Source organism: Diadema setosum, chromosome 4 (genome assembly GCF_964275005.1).
Source record: "Diadema setosum chromosome 4, eeDiaSeto1, whole genome shotgun sequence".
NCBI lineage: Eukaryota > Metazoa > Echinodermata > Echinoidea > Diadematoida > Diadematidae > Diadema > Diadema setosum.
The window spans coordinates 32,525,518-32,551,499 of record NC_092688.1 but is presented as its reverse complement, the minus strand read 5'-3'; the positions used below and the strand labels follow the sequence as shown (position 1 = coordinate 32,551,499).

Genomic DNA, 25,982 nt, shown 5'->3' with positions numbered 1-25,982 from the left:
TTAGAAATGTCAAAGGGAGAAGTTATGTTATTGTCATCGCCTATATAAAAAGTTGTAAGGCTATAAAGGATATTTTTAACCTATTGATATCGATTGAAAAGGCAGGTGATGCAGAAAACACATACACAATTTCAAGAGAGAAAACAAACGATCCTGCAGATATTGATATTTTGTCATCCCTCGAGAAAAAAAACACGAATATAAAGATTCTACTCGTTCCTTTTGTTGTTGGTATGTTGTCGATGTTGGAAGATCAGTTGGATACTTAATATGGAAGTGTTTTTGTACACACTGAGGACATTGTGTGTTAGCTGATGTTTGTGTCATCATTGTGAATAAAGAGAAGGCAATGTCAGGAGCTCATAAACACACGTTATTGCTGATGCTGTCTCTGTGTCATGAATTTTGGACGTGTTTTTCTTTTCTCTCTCTCATTTCAGATTCTAAATCAAACATACTCTGTGGACATTATCAAATGTGAGAGCAGGGGCAGCTTGAACTAGTCCGTTGAGTAAATAAAGTTATCCAACTCCATCGAGATCCGTGGAGTAAAGTCCGCTGTGAATGCGACAGAGCGCCCAATTAGTGAACCGTATACTGCCGCGAACGAGTGTTGTTCTACATCATGTAACGCAAAGAGGCGTTGAAGTTCATCCAACATTGTCCAAGCCAAACCAGGGCCTACTCACTATAGGGCCTTCTTTGTTCGCGTATCTGTTTTCTTCTTCCGGTATAAATGCAGTGATAAGTCTTATCCCAGCAAGGTCCATAGGATGGTAATCCGATGTTGTTGGTGATATTTACTCGGTGAACTCCGTTAAGGATTTTGTAAACGAATCATGCACGGTTGTACGATGATATTGGATTGACAAGCAGCGACGCAGCCTCATCAGCTGATCACACGAATCGGTCTGCATCGTCTGCAACCCGCCAAGACACCGGGACATAATACTATGATAGGACAGAACTGTCCTCGAAACTAATTCTTCTATGTGTGATTCGCTCGCCCATCAGCCAACTCTAGTATTTCAACCTCGAAGGATTATCATCACTCACAAAGTGACTATCCAGATAAGAACAACTTTACCGAGGTTAAGTTAGTTTCAAATTTCTCTTCGTTAAGTTCTGATCGTCGGCATGGCCCGGTGGCGCACTAACCCAGCTGGGAGGCGGACATACCTGAGCGATAGCTTCAATTGGTTGCTCATCGTCCTCTTCGTGGTGTTGGCGAGAATAGCCAGTGTCACTTCATACTCCAATTATTTCCGTGAGTGTCATATTCTGTCACCAAGAAAGGAAAGTTACAAATTTTATGTACCAAGATTATCAGTTAGCTTAACACTTCACTATAGGATGTTGTATTTAATTGTGAATTCAGTCTAATCACTATGACTTTTAGTGACCGATGTCTCACGCAACTTATATCAATCAGTTAAAAGATGTGAAAATTATAAATGCTTGCCCGGCATCTCCAAACAACCTCTTTTGCTCTTCTTGCCTATTAACTCATCAAGCTCAGAAACCATATTTTGTTGTGCATGGCCCTGTATTTGTTTGTTAGCATAGGTTTTGCTATTCATTTTTGAAAAGAAAAAAAGGGGGTGGGGCTTGATTCCGTTCATAATCGCTGGTTTAGATGGCGGATTATTGTCTAAAACTTCTTCATTACTATAAATTTAACGAATTCTTAAATTGGCAACGCATCTTAGAATCTAACTGTTTTTTGCCGAAATTTGCTCTTTTTGATTTGTTTCTATGATTTTGCGCAGATTTAATGGATTTAACTCATTCTATCCATCATCCCTCTCCCCCCCCCCCAAAAAAAAAAAAAAAAATGGTAGTGAAATTCAGAACTACCACTTATGCATACTGATAAGCAGATCATATAACCCCCACCACATCTAGGACACAATGGGTCATCTTCAAAAGTCGTTCTTATTATATTAACGAGTAAATTCGATCCTTGAGATGGAACTGGCTGAGACCATACTATACCATCACGTCAAGTTGGCACAGAACAGTAGACAAATTGATATGCACAATAATAATGGAGACTGTCTGATCGTACTTTGTGTACTGTCACATTTCACATATTTCATATTTCATGTTTCTTGTTTTTTTTTTCTTTGTTGTTGGTTTTTTCGTTTTGTTTGTGCATTCGTTGTTTTGTGTGGTGGTGTTTTTGTTTTGTTTTGTTGTTTTGTTTTGTTTTGTTTTTTGCTTGTTTTTTTTTTTTTTTTTTTTTTGGGGGGGGGGGGGGTAATGCGAGCAACGAGTGCATTGTAGACTTTAACCCCAACAGCCATTGAGTCCGGGAAAAACACACCACAAAACAAAACAAAACAAAAAGCGCGTCTGAGCAATATCTATATAATCTATCTGTATACGGCAGATTTGATATCAACGCACCGAAATGTGTCATTATCTTATGCTCATAAATTAAAAAGAACAGCGCCATTCATAAAAACCTAAATGTAAGAAATGCATATTTGGCGTTGAAACCAGACCTGACGATACCTCAGACCAGGAGGCATGTCAGTCAGGCGCTCAGACTAGCATTTGAGGAGATGAGACGTTATGTTGACTGTGGACAACTTCAGACTATGGAAACCTGTTTATGCATTTCAGGTCAATATACTCTTACGTGAATCACATTTCATTGTTGTTACGTGATGGTTCGAAGTATGATGGCATGGTTGAAGAAGCGGCGTATAATGAAGAATTGGGTCGATTTCTGAAAAATGTACTCATTCATGAGTTTCTGGTATATCACTGTTTTCTGTTCAGTGGTGGCCACACTTCAATGTAAAGAACGAATTCAAATAGTAATGCATGCCGCGCAATCCAACGCGACGCACCTTCCCTTGTAAGTTGTAGGCCTACTTGTATACCAGTAGTGTATAAACATCCTGTTTGAGCTTTAGTATAGTGATGGAAGCAAATTGAATGCAGGTTATACCTAAATACGAGACACGTAACAGAATCTGAACATACCTATTGGCTATTTTACATTATTTAGGCCTACTTGACATTACAGAGAAATACGCCCATTGCAAGCGCCTAAAACTATACGCTATGGCCCGAATTCTCAAAGCTGGAATAACTATTCCGCGGAATAGTTATTCCGGGGAATTTTAGTTATTCCACCTTTGACAATAGATTCCGGGGGAGAAATCGCGTCATTTTACGTCACGAGGGCCTGATTTGCATAAGATGCCTAATAAATCGGCGGAGTAAGCGGTGTAATAAAGTTATTCCACCTTTGAGAATTTGGGCCTATGATCTTGTGTTGGCTTTAGACTCCAGTACATTTTATAAGACTCGAAATAATAACGTAAGGCATTCTTCTACAATGCAAGTGGTTTGATATGATTAACATCAGCTCAGTAGTAGCTTAGTTTTCAATGAGAGTGCACTGCAATGCAATACAGCAATCTACCGTTACATGCAGAATCACTGTAGTTTCTCCTCATGATTGATTGTGTTCATCTGCTTTAACTAAGATCAACTTGTACACAACTATGGGTGTGGAATTACAGTTTAATGGTGCACGCAAAGCTATGATAGGGATGTATAATGCATTGTGTGTCTGTAGTGATAATGGCATACATATCGTGTTCGTATTTTTGCTTTATGTGCTTTGAGTAGAAACACATACACACACACACACACACACACACACACACACACACACACCCGATATTTATTTCATCATAATGTAATGTGTATGTGCACAGGTATTCATTCGTCTATTTATTCATTCATTATTGCTTTTATATTATGATTATTGTTGTATATTTTGATTTTTGTTTCCCACCCTACATTGCTATCTATCGCTGGACCTTCCTCTAACCTGCGAGTTGCATGTACTTGAAACTTTCCGTTTACCTGGTAATTTTTGCGTCCTTTCATTAACCTGCGAGTTAAAGTAACTCGCAGGTTAACGGATAGTTCGCAGAAAAGTGATTTATGTCATAGGAAATGGTGCGTCTTTAAGGGTGAGTCTTGTAATCGGAATTTTATTTCCTTAATTGTCTGTCCCAAGGGGGCATTGTTGCCTTTCTACCCCTGATTTAGGACATATTGTGCACATATTGCTTTTGCATACTCAAATATCCGCATTCCCCCCCCCCCCCCCCCCGAGAAAGATCCTGATTCCTTCTGTCATTTCATTACTAACTGAAATAATTCATCAAATAAAGACTTGGTGTCATAAATTATATTTATTCAGATTTCCACTTAAGATTTTTGATTAGCCTCACAACTTTCTTTCATCCTTCCACAGGTTATAATGAAAAAATTAATAATCAAGAGGTATGGTGCCCTACTTTGCTTTCGAATTCACCAACTCTAATTTTTTTTTTTGTCTAAACCTTGATGTTTTGTAACTTTTAAATGTTTTCTCTTTGACGGTGTGAATAGAAAACGACAAAAAGGTCTTAATATTTTAGATGTTTTTCCAAAACTGAATGCGACCTTTAAATAACATGCCCGCTATAATAAAACTCCCCAAATCAATAAGACAGTGAGCACGAAACTGTTGGGTGAAACTAATTAAAACCTGTCTCGAATTTCACGTTTTATTATACCTAAAGGTAATCTTTGGACTGCTTAAGTCTCAGGATTTGTCAAACGCAAGCAAAATGCGCTGTTGGTGATCCGACTTAAGAGGCTGACGATGTTGAGGACAACATGCTTCTATCTGATATACCTATCTATAATTATGTAGGCTTCTGTATGTATGTATAATTATTATTATGACATGAAAGTGTATATATATGTATGCGTGTATGTATGTATATTGTTATGTATGGATCTATCCATATATCTATCTGTTTTTTTTTCTGTCATTCTGGTGTATTTATTGTTTGTTGTTTTCACTTTGTCTATTCACTTATGATTTATTTATCCATGTATTTTTCCTTCTTATCTCATTACCTATCCATTTGCCCATTCCTCATTTAATTACTTTGCTTATTAATGCAACAGAATACTTGATGATAATTATCGTAATAAATTAGGTATCTTATCAGGCATTCCACTGTAGTCTATAGTGCACAAAAAGTTAAGCTTTTGTTTAGAAAAAAAAAGATGACATGAAAAGGGTATGTTAAGATACGTGTTTACAGAAAGGTTTATAATTAGCCATATGTAGCTAAAAGAAAGTCTTTACTTGGCGGTACATTATTCAAGACAGGAATCGAGCTTTGTAAAAGACCTATATTTGAACAGAGTATATTGTACTTGGGAAACAGAGATCTTGTAACGAGAATGTCAGAAAATATAACCATAAAAAACATTAAAAACAAACCTTACTTTCTCCCCTTGGCACGTACGAAACTATATGAGAGAAGACGAAAATGAAAGTATCAGGCATAAACAGAACAAAAGCAGTTGCAATCAAACAGTCGTAACAAAGCCATTATAGTTGACTGTATATTACATGTTTCTATATTCCGAGTCACTGAACTTGACCACTGCATGGGTTCGTCGTATAGGTCATGGAAGAGCTGATAATGTACGCTCTCGACTTGAATGCTTGAGATAGCGCAGAAGTCATGGGTTGTGCAAGGTTCATTCCACCATATCACGCAGCGTGTGCCCTCCTGCAATCCTGGATATACATTTCTGCAATGCCGTCTCTCCTCCTCAGGTCATGTGTCAGTACGTGCGAACAATCCCTGCCAATGATTCATCGTCATATTGACACATCAATTCTTGTACAATGATTCAGTCCGTGCAATCAGACCATTACAAAAGACTTGAACTCTTTGGACTGTCATCCGGAGGCCGTAGGCCTATAATACTGATCAGGGTCCACAAGGAGGACAGGGACGATGTCGAGGTGGGTATAGGGAGGAGGTGGGGGGGGGGGAGGGGGAGGTATATCTCTGTCACACTTGCATACAAGTGTATTAAAACATTTCGTGGATCCAAAACGGAAGATTTACCGGTGAACCCATACCAATCAACCCAACCAGGGAGGTAGGATCCCACCTCCCTGACCCAACGCAACTACCGCTGTATCACAAATAGCAAGAAACACCCCGCACAAGCACATCCGAAATTTAAATACACAAACTAGCCACTCAGCAAGTAAGCGAGCAAGGATAGAGAACATGTTCAGAAATTCAAAATTCCACGCGTTTTCACTCGATATTGTTATCGGTGGCATGCACTTGCCATAAAATGCAAAATGGGATTAGGGTTGGATATCATTATACAGTTAAACCTCTCGTATCCGGACAAGTCGGGACCGGGGCTCATCCGGATAAGGGATTTGGCCGGATACGGGAGACTCAATGCTTTATACATGTACATATACATACACATGTACTGATGTAGCCCATTGTAGTACCACATGTAGTAATGTGTATACTGCAACCTTTTCATTGTTACATTTGGGGATGTTTGGGGATGTTGAAATGTCTGGAGGTAAGCAATTTGGAAGGAAATTTGATGTAATGTATGTTAATCATGTTGGAAGTAATATGTAATTCATGTGTGTTTGGGTAGGAGTTGTCAAGGAGTTGGGAATCCCCCTTTCCTCCCGTAATTATATAAAAAAAAAAAAAAAAAAATCACGGCGAGATTGCGTCCGTATAATAGAGAGATCCGGGTAAGAAAGGTTCAACTGTATGCACTGGCTTCAAAAAAAAAAAAAAAAAAAAAAAGAGAAAAAAGAAGAGAGAGATACAAAATCAAGTCTGGCTGGCCAATGATGTTTTAATATCAACTATAGATACATATTTCATTTCATTTTCATTTCATTAATTCTATCTATTTCATTTCCGATTTCTTTTTTCTCCATCATTTGCGATTGCATTTGAATGCACGTAATCACAGAAAATCAGCAATCACACAAAATCACACAAAATCATTATTATCATAATGATCCTCGTCATCATTCTCACCATTGTTGTTGTTGTTGATGTTGTAAGCAGGGTCGTCATTGTGTTGATATTGCGAGTCGAGATCATTATCTACAGCGATGATTGTCTGGATGCTCAAGGTTAATCATTTGAGAATCCAAGAGACATTTAATGTGAAGCATGCCACGATATCCTGAAGGTTGGTTTACCCCGATGACAGAGCAGGCCTCTATTGTATAATAAAGGAAAATACATTGCGATAAGAGTTTTGACATCTCTGCAAGAATTCAATATAGATATATTTCATCCGTTTCTATCTAATTTCTAAGCGAGAAATTAAGTGTGTGTAGCACAGTGATAGGCGAATGAGGTAATAATACGGTTATCACCGCTTCATCCTTTTTAATTTGACTGTGACCACTGTCATTGTGCTATGGAAGTACGTGTAAAGCTTAATAATGTCACAACTCTCGTATTCCCGATATCATTGAAATACATGTATCTCTGTCCTGTTTGTTTGGTGTCTGCATTTATCACAAACATTAGAGTCAGCAGAGGCAAAATCAGAAGGGGGGGGGGGTGGTATAAGTAGACCGACAAGCGCCTCTTCTCAGGTGTATGTATATTAAACTGGCGATAGCCGCGGCACCCAGTGTATACCCGGGTGTCATCATCTAGATCAATCAAGCCAGTTGATCGGGCCTCGGAGGCGATGATGAGGCGGAAAGAAGCGGCTATTGGCCCAGCTAGTCATTGATTACCTCGAGGGACATTATAGAGGCCTACTCTGTCATCAGGGAAAACCGGCCTTCAGTATATCGTGGCATGTTTCATCTTAAATGTCTCTTGGATTCTCAAATGATGTAGCGTTGAGCATCACGACAATCACCTCTGGATGATAATGATCTCGACTAGCGATATCAATTATGATGATAATTAGAATGACGGCCCTACTTACAACAATGATAACAACAATGATGACAATAATAATGATAATGAAAACGCTATATAATAGTTATAACATTGGTCATGATAATTATAATAATGATAGGTTCAGAGCCATATCCGCTGAGTTATGCTGCCAAGGGCCTCTCGTACCTATAGACCAGTTCGGTTTGGGTATTGTTTTTTTTTTTTTTTGCAGTAATTTCCAACTGGGGGTTTGAAGTATGCCTAACAAAAGATGATATGCACTGACATAGCAACGCACCTGGCTCATTATGTAACCCACTGAAAGTACTTTTGTTCTTCAGTTTTGAACCCCCCCCCCCCTCCCCGCCACCCGTTATGGTCGCAATAATTTATAGAGCTCTGAAGAGTCGGATTCCTCAATACAAATATGGTACACATATTCCACTCATCGAGGAGCACGCAGTCAGATAGCCAAGCTGCGTATTTTATAGTAAATCCATGCACGTGACACCAAGATAATTTTCTCTTATACATTCACTATTGACTGAATGCAACGTAATAAAAAAGAAAATGTCATTGACACCATAAATTATAGAAAGAAACAGAGTGATGACGTAATGTCAATATCAAAGCGATATCTTGTGGAGAAAAACTGTACAGTGCCGTACTTTGACAATATTAATGGTGCTTTTGTGATACAGTTTAGAGGATTAAGTGTCGATTCTCTTCAATTGCAATACCAGACTCCTCGGACATGCACTGGACTTCCCAAGAAAGAAGTGAAAAAAAAACCCGCAGAAGACATGAGCAGTAAATCTTAATGCCGAGCGTGAATAATGTGAAACCATGTGCCACTGATAGGTATTGATTTTGAGAAAATGTAACGAAAAAAAATCCGTAATATTAACGCTTAACGGAGAGACGTACTTTGTGAGAGAATTGAAAGATCTAATGAAAATGGTTTTCCGTCTTCACATAATTCACTTGAAATGACCATCCGACATCAACAATGAACTCTACCCCAGTCTGTTAGTTAGAATAACGGGAACAAACAAATAGATCCTTTATCCTTCTGTCTTTTGAAGATGTAAGGCTCTAGAACTAAAATGTTTGCAAGGATTTGAGCGCGCGTGTGTGTATGTCTGTCTATTAACATTCTACATAATACAGAGAGGTTATTGGCTTTACAGCTGCATGTATAATACAGAGGTAAAGTTTTAATGAGACGTCTCTGCAAAACAATATAGGGCCTACGTATACATCCCGAATAATCGGAGATATACCATTTGAACCCCCTCCCCCACATGCACGCACACACACCTATATACTCGGTATATATATATATATATATATATATATATATATATATATATATATAATTTATATACTCCAATATATATTCCTTGTGAGATGTTTGTCTCAGTGACCACAGTACTTCATTCCGTCAAGCTTGTGGGGTACTAAAACCAACTCATGGGGAAAAGAGAACATTACGTGCAAACGAAAGCGTGTACCCCCACACATCAGTGTGTGTGTATGCATATATGTAAATATGTATATATATATATATATATATATATATATATATATATATATATATGAGATATGAGAAAGGAAGGAGAAATCGGAGCGTAGCTCTGACATCATTATTCCTCTTACTTCTTACTGTTCCTCCTTTACGGAAAAGCGCAAGAGCGGGAAAATTGGTATCCAATATATGTATATGTATATGTATACATATATATATATATATATATATATATATATATATATATATAATATAATCCATGTGTGTGTGTGTATGTCTGTGCGCATGTGTATGTATGTGTGTTTCCACGAAAACTACAAAAGCTCCGTGGTGTTACTTTCCATTCGATTGTACACTTGCATCGGTTTTGATTTCGGTCATGGATGGTGAATCGTGCGTGATGTGACGGTTGAGATGAAAATAACGGATTCTCCTTGCACGTAATATCTAACAAAAACATACAATGATGACACAGCGTCACACACAGGTGACTGTTCATGTTCAGGGTAAATATTTGATGACTCATCGCTATAGTGTACATGTCTCTTTAAATTGAGGGTGTTTGAGACGAGATGCGATTGTATAAGTACTAATTTCTAGTACTTCAGGCTTGTTATCTGTACACATCGCTGTGTTTTCTATGTATCACTTTCGCTCATTATCATTGCTTTCGTTCTTTGATTCTTCTTCTTCTCTTTCCAGAAGAGAACAGAAGCGAGGACTCATTTGGGCGCCAATTTTACATCGTCCTTCCGGTCGAGAATAACACAAGGATACGGATGGTGCACAACCTGCGTATGTCATCTCGGAGCAGGTAACGGTGTGTCACACGCATGTCATGAATGTCGAACGTATCATGAATTAACACAATGTAACATGCATTTACATTGCAAATTAACACAATGTAACATGCATTTACATTGCATAGTTCCTTTATCATGCTAGTGACATTGTGCACAAACATGCTTCTGCTGTGACCGAAAGAGCATTAAAATCATAATCTTTGGTGTCCTTTGAGTACTTGCTAAATCCTATAGGTGGTTGGCCGATCAAGGTTGTAACACCAGTGCTGTACATTTTTCTACAGTTTTGTTTGGAAATGTTAATGTGTGCCAAAATTCGAACGGAACGAATGACTCTTACTCACAAAGATATATCAGGCCTTTTGTCTAAATTTAGTTAATCCACTAAAGTAAGACCCCCCCCCCCCAAAAAAAAAAAAAAAAAAAAAGAAGGCACGTGTGTGTCAACGTGCTTAAGATGTAGGCTGTGTTATGCTTAATCCGCAGACTACGTTTAAACTACCTTTGCGAAATCTGACATGTGTCTGCCACTCATACTTCACTATCAACTAGGCCCGTCTCAAGTCACTTCAGCAGTAGATGTTGAATCATTAACATGCGGATCGAAGTTTTCTTTTGTTTTGGGGATCATTAAAAGCAAGATATTATTAAGCAGAGGGATGAAGTTTGTCTCCGTCTGTATAAATGAAATTTGTAAGATCGCAACTGCTGATCTATACATTTTTTTCTAGGTACATTATTTTGTTTGCTATTGTACTAGGCAGACAAGTCGAAGAAACTCATACCTCCGGAGGATCACCATTATTATTATCATCATAAATGTCCTCCGCGATTGATGTATCCACACTTATTGCTGGCGCAGTTTCCATGACAACGGCTCCGAATCACCTCCGCCCAGCGGAGCAGAAATGGCCGCTAATGTAGAAATCAGGTGTGACCCACAACCGGGCATTTAAGATTCAACCATGGAACAGGCTACTCCTTGGTATAATGACGATGAAAATCTCTCCCTCTCTCTTCCTACATCCATCTCACCCCCTCTCTTTCTCATCCCCCTCCCTCATTACTTGTCTGCACATCTGTACGCTGTTTGACTTGTTATTCCAGCTTACCTTCTTTATTTCCCTACTTGCTATTCCTCTTTCCTCCCTTGGGAAATGATGTTGCCGCGTGTTATTGACCAACACCAAATTTCAGCAGATCAAGAGAGAATTAGTGATGATAATATATTACCGGTGGCTTCATGCAATCGTGATGATTGAGTCGGTATATCAGTAGTGGGCTTGAAGAATAACTGCAATGGTTGGAGAGGGATATATTCTATCAGCAACTTTGTAAATTGCATTAACGCGGTCGGTTGAGTCATATAGTTTTGTTAGGTATTTTTTTTCATAGTATAATATATTTCCTATTTCATCATTTTCTGGTATGAATAATACAGGACTCAATCAGTACCATAAGCCATAAGACAAATTCACTTTAGTAGACCCTATAGTCTATGTTATAAGCAGAAATAAATACTTCATGCAAGATATTCTCACATGATAGCAGCCCAAGTTTCAAATTCCTTACAAGATAACATGATTGTCCTTTACGAACAATAAAAATGGAGTCCTTTTCCAACAGGACTGGCCTATTCTCAATTTTGAATATTCACTCTTTCTTCTTATTTACCTATCTATCTATCTATCTATCTATCTATCTATCTATCTATCTATCTATCTATCTACCTATCTCAATTAGATGCTGTTTTGATAAATTATTCTGCTGCAGGGACAAAGCTGTGTTGAAGTTTAACCGAGTGTTACATTCCCAACTTGCAGAAAATAGAAGCAGTGAAATTCAGTGTTAAATGTAAGTTTTTGAGGTGTAAAGCTGTTTTGAAAACTCTATAATATTCAGAACTCAAAAGCCTCGTGTTTCTCTATAGCAAAGGGTACTTTAGGTATGCTACGTACCAAAACTGCCGATAAATTGTCGATGCCATTGTACCTGTGTCTGAAGAGTGGTGAAAATGTATAAATACAAGTAGCGGCTTATCGGGGCAGGGGCCATAGTTTCGCTCTTGTATACCGTATCAATACTGCGTGTGTTTTGGAGACAATCTCATATTTGCACACAATTCAGTACCGCCGTTTTGTAGACCTATAAGTTGGGTCGAAGTCTTGTGGTGACCTTTTCTTCACACGTCTTTCTTACCATAAATCACCATATCAGCTACAGATAACAACCAAGCTTCAAGTAGGACACGTTATAAACGTGTGCCGAAGGGTGGACATTGGACTAATTTAAAATGATTGAGACACAATATAAAGCACTGAAATCTTACGGGGACATTGAACACATAGGACTTTGAGTAATGCATGTTTTTTAGCCTCTGTTTTCGAATTCAATCTTTGCAGAGATTGTGAAACCACAAACAAGATACGCGAATGCGCCGATATGAATCTGCCCTTGGCAAGATGACACAGTTACCATATTATGTGCTTTTAGTTTATGTAATACCATGCATGTCACGAGGCAAAATACACACGGTCATTCACTGTGATATCAGTTCAATTCCATGACAACTTTACTTCATGGATCTTCCCATGTAATAAGATGATTAACTTGACAGTCAGACCGCACATGGTTTGACAATTTAGATACCATGCATGTAAATGGAACACAATCCAGTTTTTGATGATTTGTTAATGTAATTTGTCAATATTATTTGTCTATACGGCGTCGAATGGCACTGGTATAAGGTTGTGTGTTTCGCTATCTCTTTTTCTCATGGTTATCCATTTCTTCGAATTATGGGGTTGGCTACAGTCATGACACAAAATCATTCAGCAATGATTATGATCACTGTCTGAGTATGCGCGCTATCTGCGTCGGACGAGGAATCTTTAGTGTCATGCTTACATACTTCGCCGTTTTATGTGTTCAGTTCCGTGTATTCAATTAAGTCGTGTTGTAATAGATTCTGTAATGTTTCAATGTTTGCCATGTTGATATAGCATCAATATTTTCAGTACAATCTAACGTCGTACCTGAATTTCGCCAATTATAATCTATCTTCACTCTCCTTATGTCTGTCTGTCCGTCTGTCTCCCCCCCCCCCCCCTCTCTCTCTCTGTGTGTTGTTAACATTATACAAAATGATGCACAGGACAGAGTATAGATCGGTAAGAATTCGATGCACGAGTTTAACTTAGGAACTGTTTAAACCCACTCGCTGACCTCGCGCGTTTTAGACTGTTTCCAAAGTCAAACGGAAACATCCAATTCTAATTCACGAAATACGCCTGTGCATCATTCGCTTTGTAAAATGGGCCCGTAAGTTCATGCATGAAATTCAACATTTTTCTTCATCATGCGTCCGGTATACACTCACAATATTATACAAGGCTTGAGCCATGCGTTCGGATTTAAACTGCTGGACGCATGGCTCAGTGTCGATCAGTAAAAAAATCAATGCATGAAAACATTGACCAATCAGATTGCAGAGATTTCTAAAGTCATTTTGTATTCAATGCACACCTCTTTGCATTTTGATACCATGCTGCAAATTATGTTATCAGAGTTAACATTCCAGTTCTGCAATATTCAACGGAAGCGCCTCCATCTGTATGAAGAGAATACAACAGTTCCGTTACTCAAGATGGGGCTCTTGTTTACTTGTAAATGTCTAAAACATAAGCGCGTTCCTTTACATTGCTAAAAGGAGAAAACGAATGAAATGAAACAAGTAAAATTATGTCCAAGGCACTGTACTTTCTGTAAACATTCAAATTAGTAAATAATAATAGCACAGGGCTTCCACTCAAATTTGTATTTTTAATTCAATTTAACGGTAAAAGAGTTCAAATTTACGATAGTTGTGATCGCTCCGGTAAATCGTCATTCGAATTCATTATCGTTCATTCAAATTCGTTATCAAAGGTGTCAAGCAAATTTAGGTTAGGAGCACTTGATTTAATGTTTGAACATTCATATTCACTCTGTCCCATTCATTCAAATCAAAATTTTAATAGATCATTCAAATTCAAATAAGAAACATAATGTTTAGGAAATGGACATTAAAATTCAGATGTCCGGTGTCTTAGACTCTTCTATTCTGTAAATATTAAACTAAACTTGTATTGCTAGTATTAGTGTCGACTTCAAGAAAAAAAGAATCAACTTCGAGATATTAGTTGAACCAAGTGATGAGAGTTAGATTTAAACAAACAAGTTTTTAAAGAGCTACATTCTTTTTTTTTTTTACTACAAGTTGATAATTCAAGATTTACAGACATGACAAATTTAGATTGGTGTGGATTTGCTGTACCTTGCATTATGCCTTTCAGATGTCAAAGACCAAGTACTATAGTACTAATGTAAAATGATGTAGAGGTTATTGTGACATGACAGGTTTAGTATCTTTATCGTAGTTTATGCAGTTTCCTGCATAAGGTCTTAAATTCATTGCTCTCCTCAGGAATACAGTCACGGTCAACGTTACAAGACCTGGATCGTCTTGGGCGGGGATGAGTGTGGACATCCAAGCACACATTGCCGGAAACATCACCCTCGACATGGCTGGGCCCATCAGATACCCCTATAATCCGAATGGAATCACCGTCCAAGTCGTAGCGGACGATGCTATATCGGTGTGGGTGATTCCCGGGCGCGGCGACTTCATTCTGGACGGGTACAGAGCGATACCCCGGGAAGCGTTGGGCAAAAATTACGCCAGTGTTTTATATCCTGGAGCGGGTGGGTATACATCCGAAATCGTGCTGTTTTCCCCCTATGATTCCTCGAACAACATCTACCTCTATCACGCCAGAGTTAATATGACAGTCACAATAGACAATAAAACGTCTTTGCTACCATCTTCCATCAATCTCCCGAAGATGGATTCGGCAAAGATCGCCTCCTTGTCGGACCTGAGCGGCCTAGGGTTTGTTGCCGACGAGCCGATTTCTGTCGTGAGTATGAGGATGTGCCGACAAACAGCCCCGAACCCAGGTCCTGCGTCCCAGTCTTGCAATAGTCTCATAGAGGAGGTACCTCCGCTGGGCGCGTGGGGGCGCTCTTTCGTCATTCTTCCGCAAGTTTCTCCAGCGCCTGCCAAAATGCAGATACGCGTGGTTTCTGGCTTAAATAACACAATTGTGTCAATCCTCAGACCGTCTGGAGTGCTTTACCAGACGTGGACTATGTCTGATGAGAACATCGTAAAGGACGTTAATGTAAGCTCAGGCGTTCCTCTTACACTGAGATCAAATAAACCAATATTAGTGACACAGTTTTTCACAAGCGGTAGAAAACGCCTGGACTATGGCGCTATGCTTAACGTACCTCCAGTAGAACAATTTACAAATCAAACCGTTGTGTTTCCCGCTCTAAATGACACACTTTTTAGGAACACATTGATATTGATCACTCGTTGTGAACATAGAAAGGACATTACTCTTGATGGGGAAGACATAACTGGACATTATCAGCATAGCGTAGTTTTCAACCAGGAGTTAAACCACACTGTTCACGGAACGTACTGTACGTTGAACACAACAGTGAAAGCTGGTTCGCACACGCTGCAGCTCCGGAAGAACGCCAACATCGGGACGGCGTACTCCGCCATTCTTTACGGCTCGGCCGCCGACCAGGCTTATGCATATCCGGTGGCAGCCGACATGCGGGAAATCGTGTGTAACCTCGTCAAGCGCTTTGACATCGAGCTGTGCGATTACTACGTACCGCCTGATTACATCTATTCCTCATCGACTTCCGTGCCATTAGGAACATCCGCGCCGAAATCAAATGGTGGTAAGAACTCTGTCATGTTTCATCTTTACAGATGAAAGGTTACGATATTAATAGTTGAATCAGGTCACAAGTTCCCTAATTCAGAAAATAGAAGAAGCTAAACAAGGTCCAGACCTTCTATCCTTCAGAACTGTCGTTTCATAATGACGATCAGCACTCCTCACGAAGCCTAAATTTAAACATCATTTTTTTTTTTACCGCATTCTTTCAAATTAACTGTGAGTGAAAGTTAATGAAATCATTCGCTGAATAGGACCCCAGTTTGATCCTTTGATATTAATTATGTTTGGCTCTTGAATGTGGCGGAGGACTGCTATGTTGAAAGTATCCTTGTGTCACCGAGAAACGAAGTGGCTGAAAATGTCCCCGTTATATACACGTAAAAAAAGCTGATAAAGCATTTAGACGGAACTTGATAAACCAATAATCTAACAAATCCGATTTCCATTATGCAATTGGTATTCCCTTCTTTTGTTGATTGTGATATACATGTATTTCTATTGTATATCACGCATGCAATCGAATTCTACATCACTACATCTCCCACCTAAAAATGAAATAAAAAAGAATGCGAAACCAATACACTTAACAAAACTAATAACGCCTTGATAGCCAAATTTAGCAAAAGCACTAATATTACTTGTAGCCAAAGAAACTTTTTTTTTTTAATCGGTGAAAATACCTCCCTCAGCTCGCTAACATCCACTTCAAAATATTTTTGCGATAATGGTACCAAAGAATATCTCCACCTTTTCTTGGTTAATCGCACGTTACTCTACACCAGGATCATTACTCAACATTATTACCCTTGTACGTTGATTTTTTTTTCTTTACACTGTCAGCGCCTGATCACAGCGTTGCGATCATCGTCGTTCTCGTAGTTCTCTCATCGTTGGCTGCGCTCATCGTTGTCGTCATCGTCATTGGTCGTTGCGGCAGGACTAAGTAAGTGCAGGCTTGGCAGATTAATCTCTGCGTGGACAAAAAAAAATGCTTGTATTACAGTGTATTTGATAGTTGACAAAAAAAAAAAAAAAAAAAAAACCCACCCCAATATGAGACAGCGTGTCTTGGCGCCGGCCAAACAAAGAGGGCACTCTGAACAGTTCATGCTCAGTGCCGTTTAGAGTCTACTCGTGTTCGTCGACGCTTTTTATATCGTACTTTTAAACATCACAAGAGCTTTTTATGCCCTGATTTTTGTCCGTCGCGACAGACGCGTCGGAGAAACGTCGCTATTTTGTTTTTGCTATATCATTGATACACACATGTACGTAATTCTTTATTTCTATTATTTTTCGTACGTTATTGCATCTAGAGACAACGTTTGTTTTCAACTTTCGGATGTAGAATCAAAATGTCCAATATGTTCGTTTCCTTAATAAATGGAGTGAGATTCTGGGAATCCTTAGTTCCTACAACGATCTACACAGAAAATTTCCTGATGGTGCCTGTGGTATCTCGATGACTAGCATGAGTGATTAGCTAGGATATTATTAATTGATATTGATCTGACTCGAGGAGATATTTTACGAAATCTATATGGCCTTAGCTCAGGCAGTATCACTGATCATTCTTTCTCCACGATAGCAGTCAATAATGTCCGTCCTGTAACTCTGCAATAAAAATGTTTGCTGTCTTTCTCAACCACTTCTTTTTCTCTTAATATATGTTGGGATGTTGTTGTTTTTTCTTTTTCCTCAGGGACGGTTCAAGAGTAACCTGGAGTAGGCTCCAGAACACAGGCGACATCCACTACGACGTCAGCATCGACGGCGACGACGAGGTCCCTATGGACAGTGTGTGAAACATGTCCCGATCAATGACAGAAAAAAAAAAATCACAAATATATTATGATGCTCCGTCGGAGCTCGACGTGCGTGCGGTCCACGGCTGCAATGGACTTGCGCCCACTTCTCGTGAAATAACGTCGTTGTATCGACCACGTGGCCTGACTGGTCCTCCGCGGCTGTTATTACAACTTGGTCTGCAGCTGCGACCGTGGGCAGTGTGAATGACTCGAACAAAACGTTACGACGAGATACACACATCAACTCGTCTTTGATGGCAGGTCACTGCGATGATACTTTGCGACGATTATTAAACAAACTGTGATATGCCGCGGAAGTACTGTTTTAAAAGATTGTCACATATCATTATTATAGACGTAAGGAGTAGGCCTATATTCAAAGCAAAGTTATATTTGGACAACCCCCCCCCCCACAAAACATACATTCAGAGCGAGAGACAAAGAAACATGAAAGCGATACATAGATGAGGGAGAGACGGGGGTGGAGAGGGTGGGGGGGGGGGGCAGGGAGAGAGGAAAGAAATTGTGGGGATTACAGACAGACAGACGGACACAGACATACAAATTTGAAGGAGAGAAGTAAAGAGATGGTGGAGGGTAGATGGAGAGCCCCCACAGAATACTCCTCAAGAGCATGCGAGAAAGCATATCACTATAATTTATCAAGAATGGGTCAGAACATGGACATTCCTCCAATTCTGTATTTTCTCCACTAATTTTGATATGTATGCACAGACAAAAGGCGATAGTTCTTCGTTTCATTTTAGATATATACATGTACCATTATCTTATGCAGTAGATTATCATCAAGTCTGACCACCGGATTATTTTCAAACACCCATCTAATTACCACTGGAGACCCGATGACGAAAGATTTAGTGTGCATACATACGTTGTTAGGGAGGAGCATTAAAGGAGTACTTCAGCTCTTTGTTTCTACAGAGGGATTTCATTTCATCTTGATATGCTGCCGTCATATTCCACTGTAAACGCCGAAGCAGAGGGAGAGAGGGAGGAGGGATGCAGATTTTATAGATGTATTCTTGGGGTGCACCGAACTTGATCGCGAAGTTTTCGTACAAAATTGAGGCAGGAGATGCAGGTATTGGTATCGAATTCTGAGAGCATTGATGGCATTGTGTGTACATGTACAGTCAATACATTGGACTGAGGATTTATACAACTGTGTGTGACGATAAATGAATGATTAAATGCCTACACTATAACAACTTAGAACCGCAAGACTCAGCAGGTGATGTTATGTTGTGTTGAGAGTCAGTTTCCCCTGTTTGTAAGTACAATGTAGTTATAACATATTGATATATAAATAAATAAATAAATATATATATATATATATATATATATATATATATATATATATATATATATATATATATATATCGCGCGCGCAAACACAGCCACTCATTTAACAGTGTTCTTTCTGCTTGTTTCGAATACTTTCATGTCTTGGTGTTGATCGGTGGCACCTATTATTATTTCACATGTCTTATGCATAGAAAAATATTGCATCTGTATGGTATTAGATCCCATGTATTGGGACGCACAACGTCTAATGAACTTCAGGTCCCATGGGATTCCAGGTTTGACGGATTGATTCCTAAACAACGGATGACGAGTTCCGATACCATAGAAGTTGGCGTTGTCCTAGCTATCTAGTCCGATTCGCTTCCTCACACGTTACAAAGTAAAGCACGCCCTCTTCCGGTGAGGGTAGGGCCTGCTGTCGAGTAAAACCAAAGACTGCACATTGCTAAACTTCGGCGTTAAATTTTTGTCCCTCGTTTTGAGGCAGTAAAAACTGAGGAATGCACAGAAATGAGCACCCTTCTGTTATCATACGCCAGAACAAACATTTTGATTCAAGAGCGTGTTATCCTTGTTTATGCAAAGCGGGCGGTCCGACGAAATGAAGTCGTTCACGTTCTACGCAGAGTATCCTAGCTCCCGTCACCGTAATACAGTAAAGTGACCTCGATAATATAGCAAAGGTCTATAGGAAACCAATGAACTTTGTAATAATTGGACTTAGAAGGGGTACAGATCAATCGGCATCAGCTGAGAGATAAACTCGATCTCCTAACAAATTTCTATGTTAGTAATTAAAGTACATGCATCACCATTGTTGCTGCGCTTTTATAAATATATATGTATATATATATATATATATATATATATATATATATATATATGCACATAATTAAATTCAATTGATTACATATTTCTTATTATTTCAAAACAAAATACAATATATATCACTGAATAAAATAATATGAAAATCATCAAAATACAATTCCAAGTACAAGTGAATCAGGTGGGCGAGGACATTCAGGTTCAGGTTCATGATTTGGTAAACTGAAGAGGCACCGTCGATGATTAGTGAGGAAGTGATCACAACAAAAAGACATTCATTAACGGATACAAACCCAGTAATGCATATAACGTTCTACAGAAGTGTACAGATGTATCACATTCGGGATTATCCTGAAAAAAAAATTGAGGAATAACGGCAGATGTATACCAGTCTCGTGTGAAATTTTCCAACTACTTTCAGACCTTATCATATAATCAGGTCCTATATTGCAATTAACTGCTCTGACGCAAAGCTTTCATAGCGTGGCGATAAAAACAATGTAATAATTAACCCTATTAACGGGACTTTTATTACTGCGCTAGCTCAACATAAATGAAGAAAAAAAAAAGGAGAAAGGTTAAATTTTGGTCAACTCGCAAAATTGACAACATACTGTTTGTTTTCCAATAGCGCATTTCACGTGTATTTGATGAGGTTTTCCGCGCAATTAAATTGCTCTTTCTGTTTCAGCACCAAACGACAGGGAAAAAAACCGCAGATCTGTTAAGTCGTATTGTATTCGGTGACCTTTGGATGACCATCAAACAGCTATGACGACACCAATGGTTCTGATCACTTTGGATGCTTGCCAGCCGATCCTCCGAAATCAAAACTGGTCTGCATAAAACCATGTAAGGAAAAACAAAAAATAATTTGCCTCTAGAGAAAAGCGATACTACCTACTTAAGATTCAAATGACAAGATCTACCAGAACAAAGAAACACACTGGTTGACGCAAAGATGTTATGGATACCATTGGATGTACACACTGGCATGGTGCCAAGATTCTGACGCAGATTACGCCGACATGTCATGTTATCATTTTCATTTTGATTACCTGATAGAAACATTGACAAGATGGCCAAATAATGTATAACTAAGAAGGAATGCCCAATATCTAGCAACACCCCCAAACATTCGAACACAATAAGAGGGCCAAAAACGCAGCCAGCGTCCTCTGGTATGCAAAGATTTAAATGAAGTGGTCAACGACAGGTTTCTGGACAATCAAAGCAAGTAAAATGACCACTAGTACTCTCGATACCCAGTCTGGTTTAGGCTTGTCAATGTTTACAGCTAATGGAACAGCACAACAAACCAACCCTTTAATTGTTGTATTTTCTTTTTTCCCCTTGTTTGGTTTTGTTGAACTACTAGTGTGTACTATGGGGATTACATTATGTACAGTGTGTAGCCATGACACACACACACACACACACACACACACACACACACATATATATATATATATATATATATATATATATATATATATATATATATATATATATATATATATATATATATATATATATATATATATATATGTACATATATATATATATATATATTTGAAATGTCAAATCTTTCACAAGCTGTTGTTGTAACAAAAAAAAAAAAAATGTGTGTGCGTGTGTGTTATTCACAAAATTCAGGAAGTAGTACCCTCGACCTGTTCAAAACACAGAGTGTAATTGAGCCATTGAAGTTGTATTTTGTAATCTACACTGGTCTATAAGGTCACGTGTGTTTGTGTGTGTGTAGTGTATGTGTGCAGTGCCCGAGTTGTATGATTGCTACAATATTGACACACAAAACAACGCACTCCTAACAGCCTTGCATGGCATAGCTTTCCGTCTTATGGAAGAAAACCTGTATCAACATACATGATTCCAACTAACGTCACTCTGCTATTTCTTCCTTGGATTGTAAAGACTGAATGACCTCCTCCTGGCCTTTGAGATAACATAAACCAGTAACAGATAATTATTGTAAAAAGATGCTAACACACATCAAAGAAAGAGTCTGCTCATGTTTATATCAATGAAAATATATAAATATGTACATACATACACATATATATATGTATATATATATATATATATATATATATATATATATATATATATATATGTATGTATGTATTCTGTATATTCATATAATTATATATATATTATATATATATATATATGTATGTATGTATGTGTGTATTCTGTATATTCATATAATTACATATATATTATATATAGATATATATATATATATATATATATATATATATATATATATATATATATGTGTGTGTGTGTGTGTGTGTGTGTGTGTGTGTGTGTGTGTGCGCGCACTTATCCATGGTGTAAAACGAGGACACATCTACGAACTTTACATTTAAACCGAGGTTACAGAGAGAACCGAGGAAGTCCTCGGTACGCAGACCATTCCAAACGGTCTGTTTTTGCATGTAGGGGTACATGTTTGTAGGTCATCGATTAGCGTAATTGTATTAAGTCCTTGGTTGGATGGTAATATACGAATGAGTCCTTGGTTGACAAGAGTCCTACTGACACACAGGTCCTCGGTTTCCACCATAGACGTGTATGTGTGTGTGTGTGTGGTGTGTGCGTGTATGTGTATTCTGTATATTCATGTTTATAGCTTAAACTTTGTCATCACATCATTTTCATTTCTCGTCCTCATCATTTACTTGAAGGGGAATGACACACAAACATAATTTATATACATGTGGATTGAGTGATGCAGCAATATCAGTAGATCACATGAGGAAATTTGGACAATTCATGCACAAGTTCTGAACTTCTAAAATGTCTGTGCCACCATCGCCGGATGAGAAGACTACTACAGTTCATGACAACACACATGTATAACGATATAAAGAACATATTCACAGAATTCCACAAAATTTCAGTTACTCACAGATACCCTTGAATTCCTACTTACATAATACAGCCCCGTATAATAAGGGTATTATATTGCTGCCCCTGCTTTCTGAAAGAGGTACAAATTGTCAGTCAGTGCTCTTTGATTATGTCAGAAAAGTGAAAACATATATTGAACTTTCTTTGAGTTTTCTTTATATCATTGTACAAGTGTAGCGGCACAAAAAATTCTGAAGTCTTGACACCCAGTGAGGGCAGCACTGAAACTTGAAAAAACAAACCAAACAACTCATAACTTTTGAACAGATTGTCTGATTCTCCTTAAACTTTTCTGATGTGTTCTACTGATATTACTGCATTGCCTCAATCTATCTATCTATCTATCTATCTATCTATCTATCTATCTATCTATCTATCTATCTATCTATCTATCTATCTCTCTATCTATATATACATATCTGTTCTCCTTTAATGTGTATTGTTGTAAAAATTACATTTACAACACGGGGAAAAACAGATACATAATGGAATGTGCAGAGGTAAAATCTATACAAAACCATACCTTCACATATCATAATTAACACACAATACAAAGATAGTGCATATACTGCTATTATCTCTCCGGAGAATTGAAAGTTATTTATTCTCTTCTTTGAAAGAAGAATACAGTACATGCAAGCATCATCCTTTCAGTACATGAAGGTCAAATATTTGGTGATATATATATATCTAACGACAGTTCTCACGACAAAAATCTTTCCTCCAAAATTACTCTTTTGCCACATTTTATTCTTGGAAGTTTTTTTTTTTTTTTTTTTTTTTTTTTAAAGCATGGAGAGACTTTTCATTCCACATACAACTCTAGAAACTGAAATTCATTTAGAAGGAAAAAACGGACTGAAGGGGAAAAGGCGGTGTAGGATGGGAGGGAGAGAGAAAGCTTGACAGATACAAGGCAGCAGAAAAATAGACAGAGAAGATACAGAGGGAAGTAGATGTAAAGAGATACAAAGAAAAAGAAAATAATTTGTTTCTCAGAAAGAGAGATATGATAAAAAAACAAACAAACTACAGCATAGACATAATTGTCATCATAAACCTCTCCTCTTTTCTTTATCTTTATAACATTTTGATAATATCTGTTCTGTTCCCTCATCCCTCACGAAGTCACAAATCTATAGAGCTAAGAAAAATTCAACACAAGGTGATATGTACTGATATGGAAATTCAATTTTTCAAGGTCTTGTTTGATTTGGCTTCTTGTTTGGAAGTATGACCTGAGCCTTTTCGAGCAGCATCAAAGACCCTGTAACCTAGCCACTTGAGGAAGTATGTCTTACTTGATAGACAAATGATTTTTACATTCATGAGAGAAAACAACAGAATGAGGCAACAATATTTCCCATACCTTCTGCCTTTGAATGCTTGACTGCATATTCATTTCAGAAAAGTCCTTAAAGAATTGTCTTGACATGGTGGCTAGAATTCCTTTTTTTTTCTTTGTTGTTTCTGTGATAGGATCTTGTTTGTAAAGTATGAGAAACCATGTGTTATCTACATGCTTACATTCTGGAAAACACAATTTCACATAAGAAAATTGAAGTTCAGACACCTTATCATGCTTTCATGGCGGCAGGTCGCATACACAAAATCAGAAGTAAACAAACTAACAACAATGCCACCTACGAATAATCTGTAGTTTGCAAGATGAAACTATGAAATAATATTGACTGCAATTTGGTGCATATGAGAAGTCAGATGTTATAATTATGAGCTCTACGCAAAGAAAGTTAAAGAGAGTTTGAAAGGAAGCTAATTCACCCGGCAGACTAGAACAGTGGTCAATCTGTAATATGTGGTTCGTGTCATCAGCTCATTACTGATACTTGCTACTTTCCATTTTCTTCGATTTTTTTTATACTGAAAATAATGAACAATTTTTGTGACAAAGCAGCTGCAACTCTTACTGCACTAAAAATGACTATTACAGCACAGAAAAAACCCCAGAAAGACACAAGTAAAAACTGACCCCACAACGAAACACATGCTGGAATCGGAAAGGAATTATTTCAGAAAACGTTGACTGTTAAACAGGCAAGATTTGGCTTTGAATGTCGGCCCTTTACTAGCTGACCGCCATGTAGTGCTTGGCAGTTGTACTGATGACTGCGCTTGCTCCTTCCAGCCAAGTGAGGGCCTCCTTCACCGCATCAGCACTGATGTGCTCATAGCCCGCCATGTTGTGCAGACGATCCGTGACGTGCAAGAAGTGGCAGCCGTCCTCGTCTGTACAGAGGAAAAAGGGAAAGAGAAACACACAACCTTCATCAGGATTATTAGGAGAATTACGGATGGCTACGGGAGGGACTATTACCGTCCTAGATGTGGTTTGTTGCGTGCAATTCAACTTGGACGGCAACCAAAGGGAGTGATCGAGAAGTGGCGCTGAACGCTGGAGCTGTTGGCACGGCGATCGTGAAGAAGCTGCACAAAATCTTGGTCCGTCATCACTTATTGATTCACCTCATTGTGGTAACTGATGTGTTACATCGGGAAACAATGATTTAAGTATCAACTCGAGGGACGCGTTCTGCTCCCGTTGCATCTAATGTTTGTGTGTGAGAAGATGACTTTTAGGGACACAACACACTGGCGCAAGGCTTGCTTGACTTACTACTTACAGTTGGGCAAAGAGAGTGAAGATGGTCTAAAAGGGGTTCAAGTTAGGCTCTGCACATCAACTCATGTCACTTCTCAACTTTTCATAGTGCCTCCCTTTAATTCCTCGAGGAAGTGCAGACACATCTAGCCTACGTCACATAACCTCCTTGACAGCAACTACATGTGAACTCCACAGCAACAACACAGCTGTAATGCACACCCAACAGACATGTAAACGACACAAAAGATGAATACGTCAGTGAAATTCTCACACTGCCCTGGCACAGAAAAATCTACTTGACAGAGAATCCCACATCAGCATCGGAGGGATTAATGAAACAATATTATACTGAAGGAGAGTCCTTCTGCTTTCGGAGCTTAGTTTCATTGTTGTATAAATCAGTTATGGGTCATGATTAGTTTTCATAACGAGCGAACGATTACTCAAGTATTTGTTGACATCTGCTGTGCGCACATCTCATGGTAATCTTTACCACCCAATGTCTGCTGCACAGCTTCCTTGTAAAATACTTGGTGATGGTGTTCAC

General features: G+C 38.5%; 2 protein-coding genes across 3 annotated transcripts in view; one reads left to right on the top strand and one right to left on the bottom strand.

Moving 5' to 3' along the window:
* The first annotated feature begins 595 nt into the window (after positions 1 to 595).
* On the top strand, positions 596 to 17,781 carry LOC140227149 (uncharacterized). Its single transcript, XM_072307580.1, has 5 exons — positions 596 to 1,267; positions 10,015 to 10,126; positions 14,581 to 15,914; positions 16,757 to 16,859; positions 17,619 to 17,781. The coding sequence occupies exons 1-5, from the start codon at positions 1,138 to 1,140 to the stop codon at positions 17,719 to 17,721; spliced, it is 1,782 nt and encodes a 593-aa protein (XP_072163681.1). The 5' UTR covers positions 596 to 1,137; the 3' UTR covers positions 17,722 to 17,781.
* A 5,669-nt stretch (positions 17,782 to 23,450) lies between these two features.
* The window catches only part of LOC140228022 (CST complex subunit STN1-like), a 48,335-nt gene continuing 45,803 nt past the window's right edge, over positions 23,451 to 25,982 (bottom strand). For both annotated transcript variants that reach the window (XM_072308418.1, XM_072308419.1), the window contains exon 9: positions 23,451 to 25,059. In XM_072308418.1, the coding sequence (XP_072164519.1) occupies positions 24,899 to 25,059 (161 nt within the window). In that variant the 3' untranslated portion in view covers positions 23,451 to 24,898. The remainder of the gene's footprint in view (positions 25,060 to 25,982) is intronic.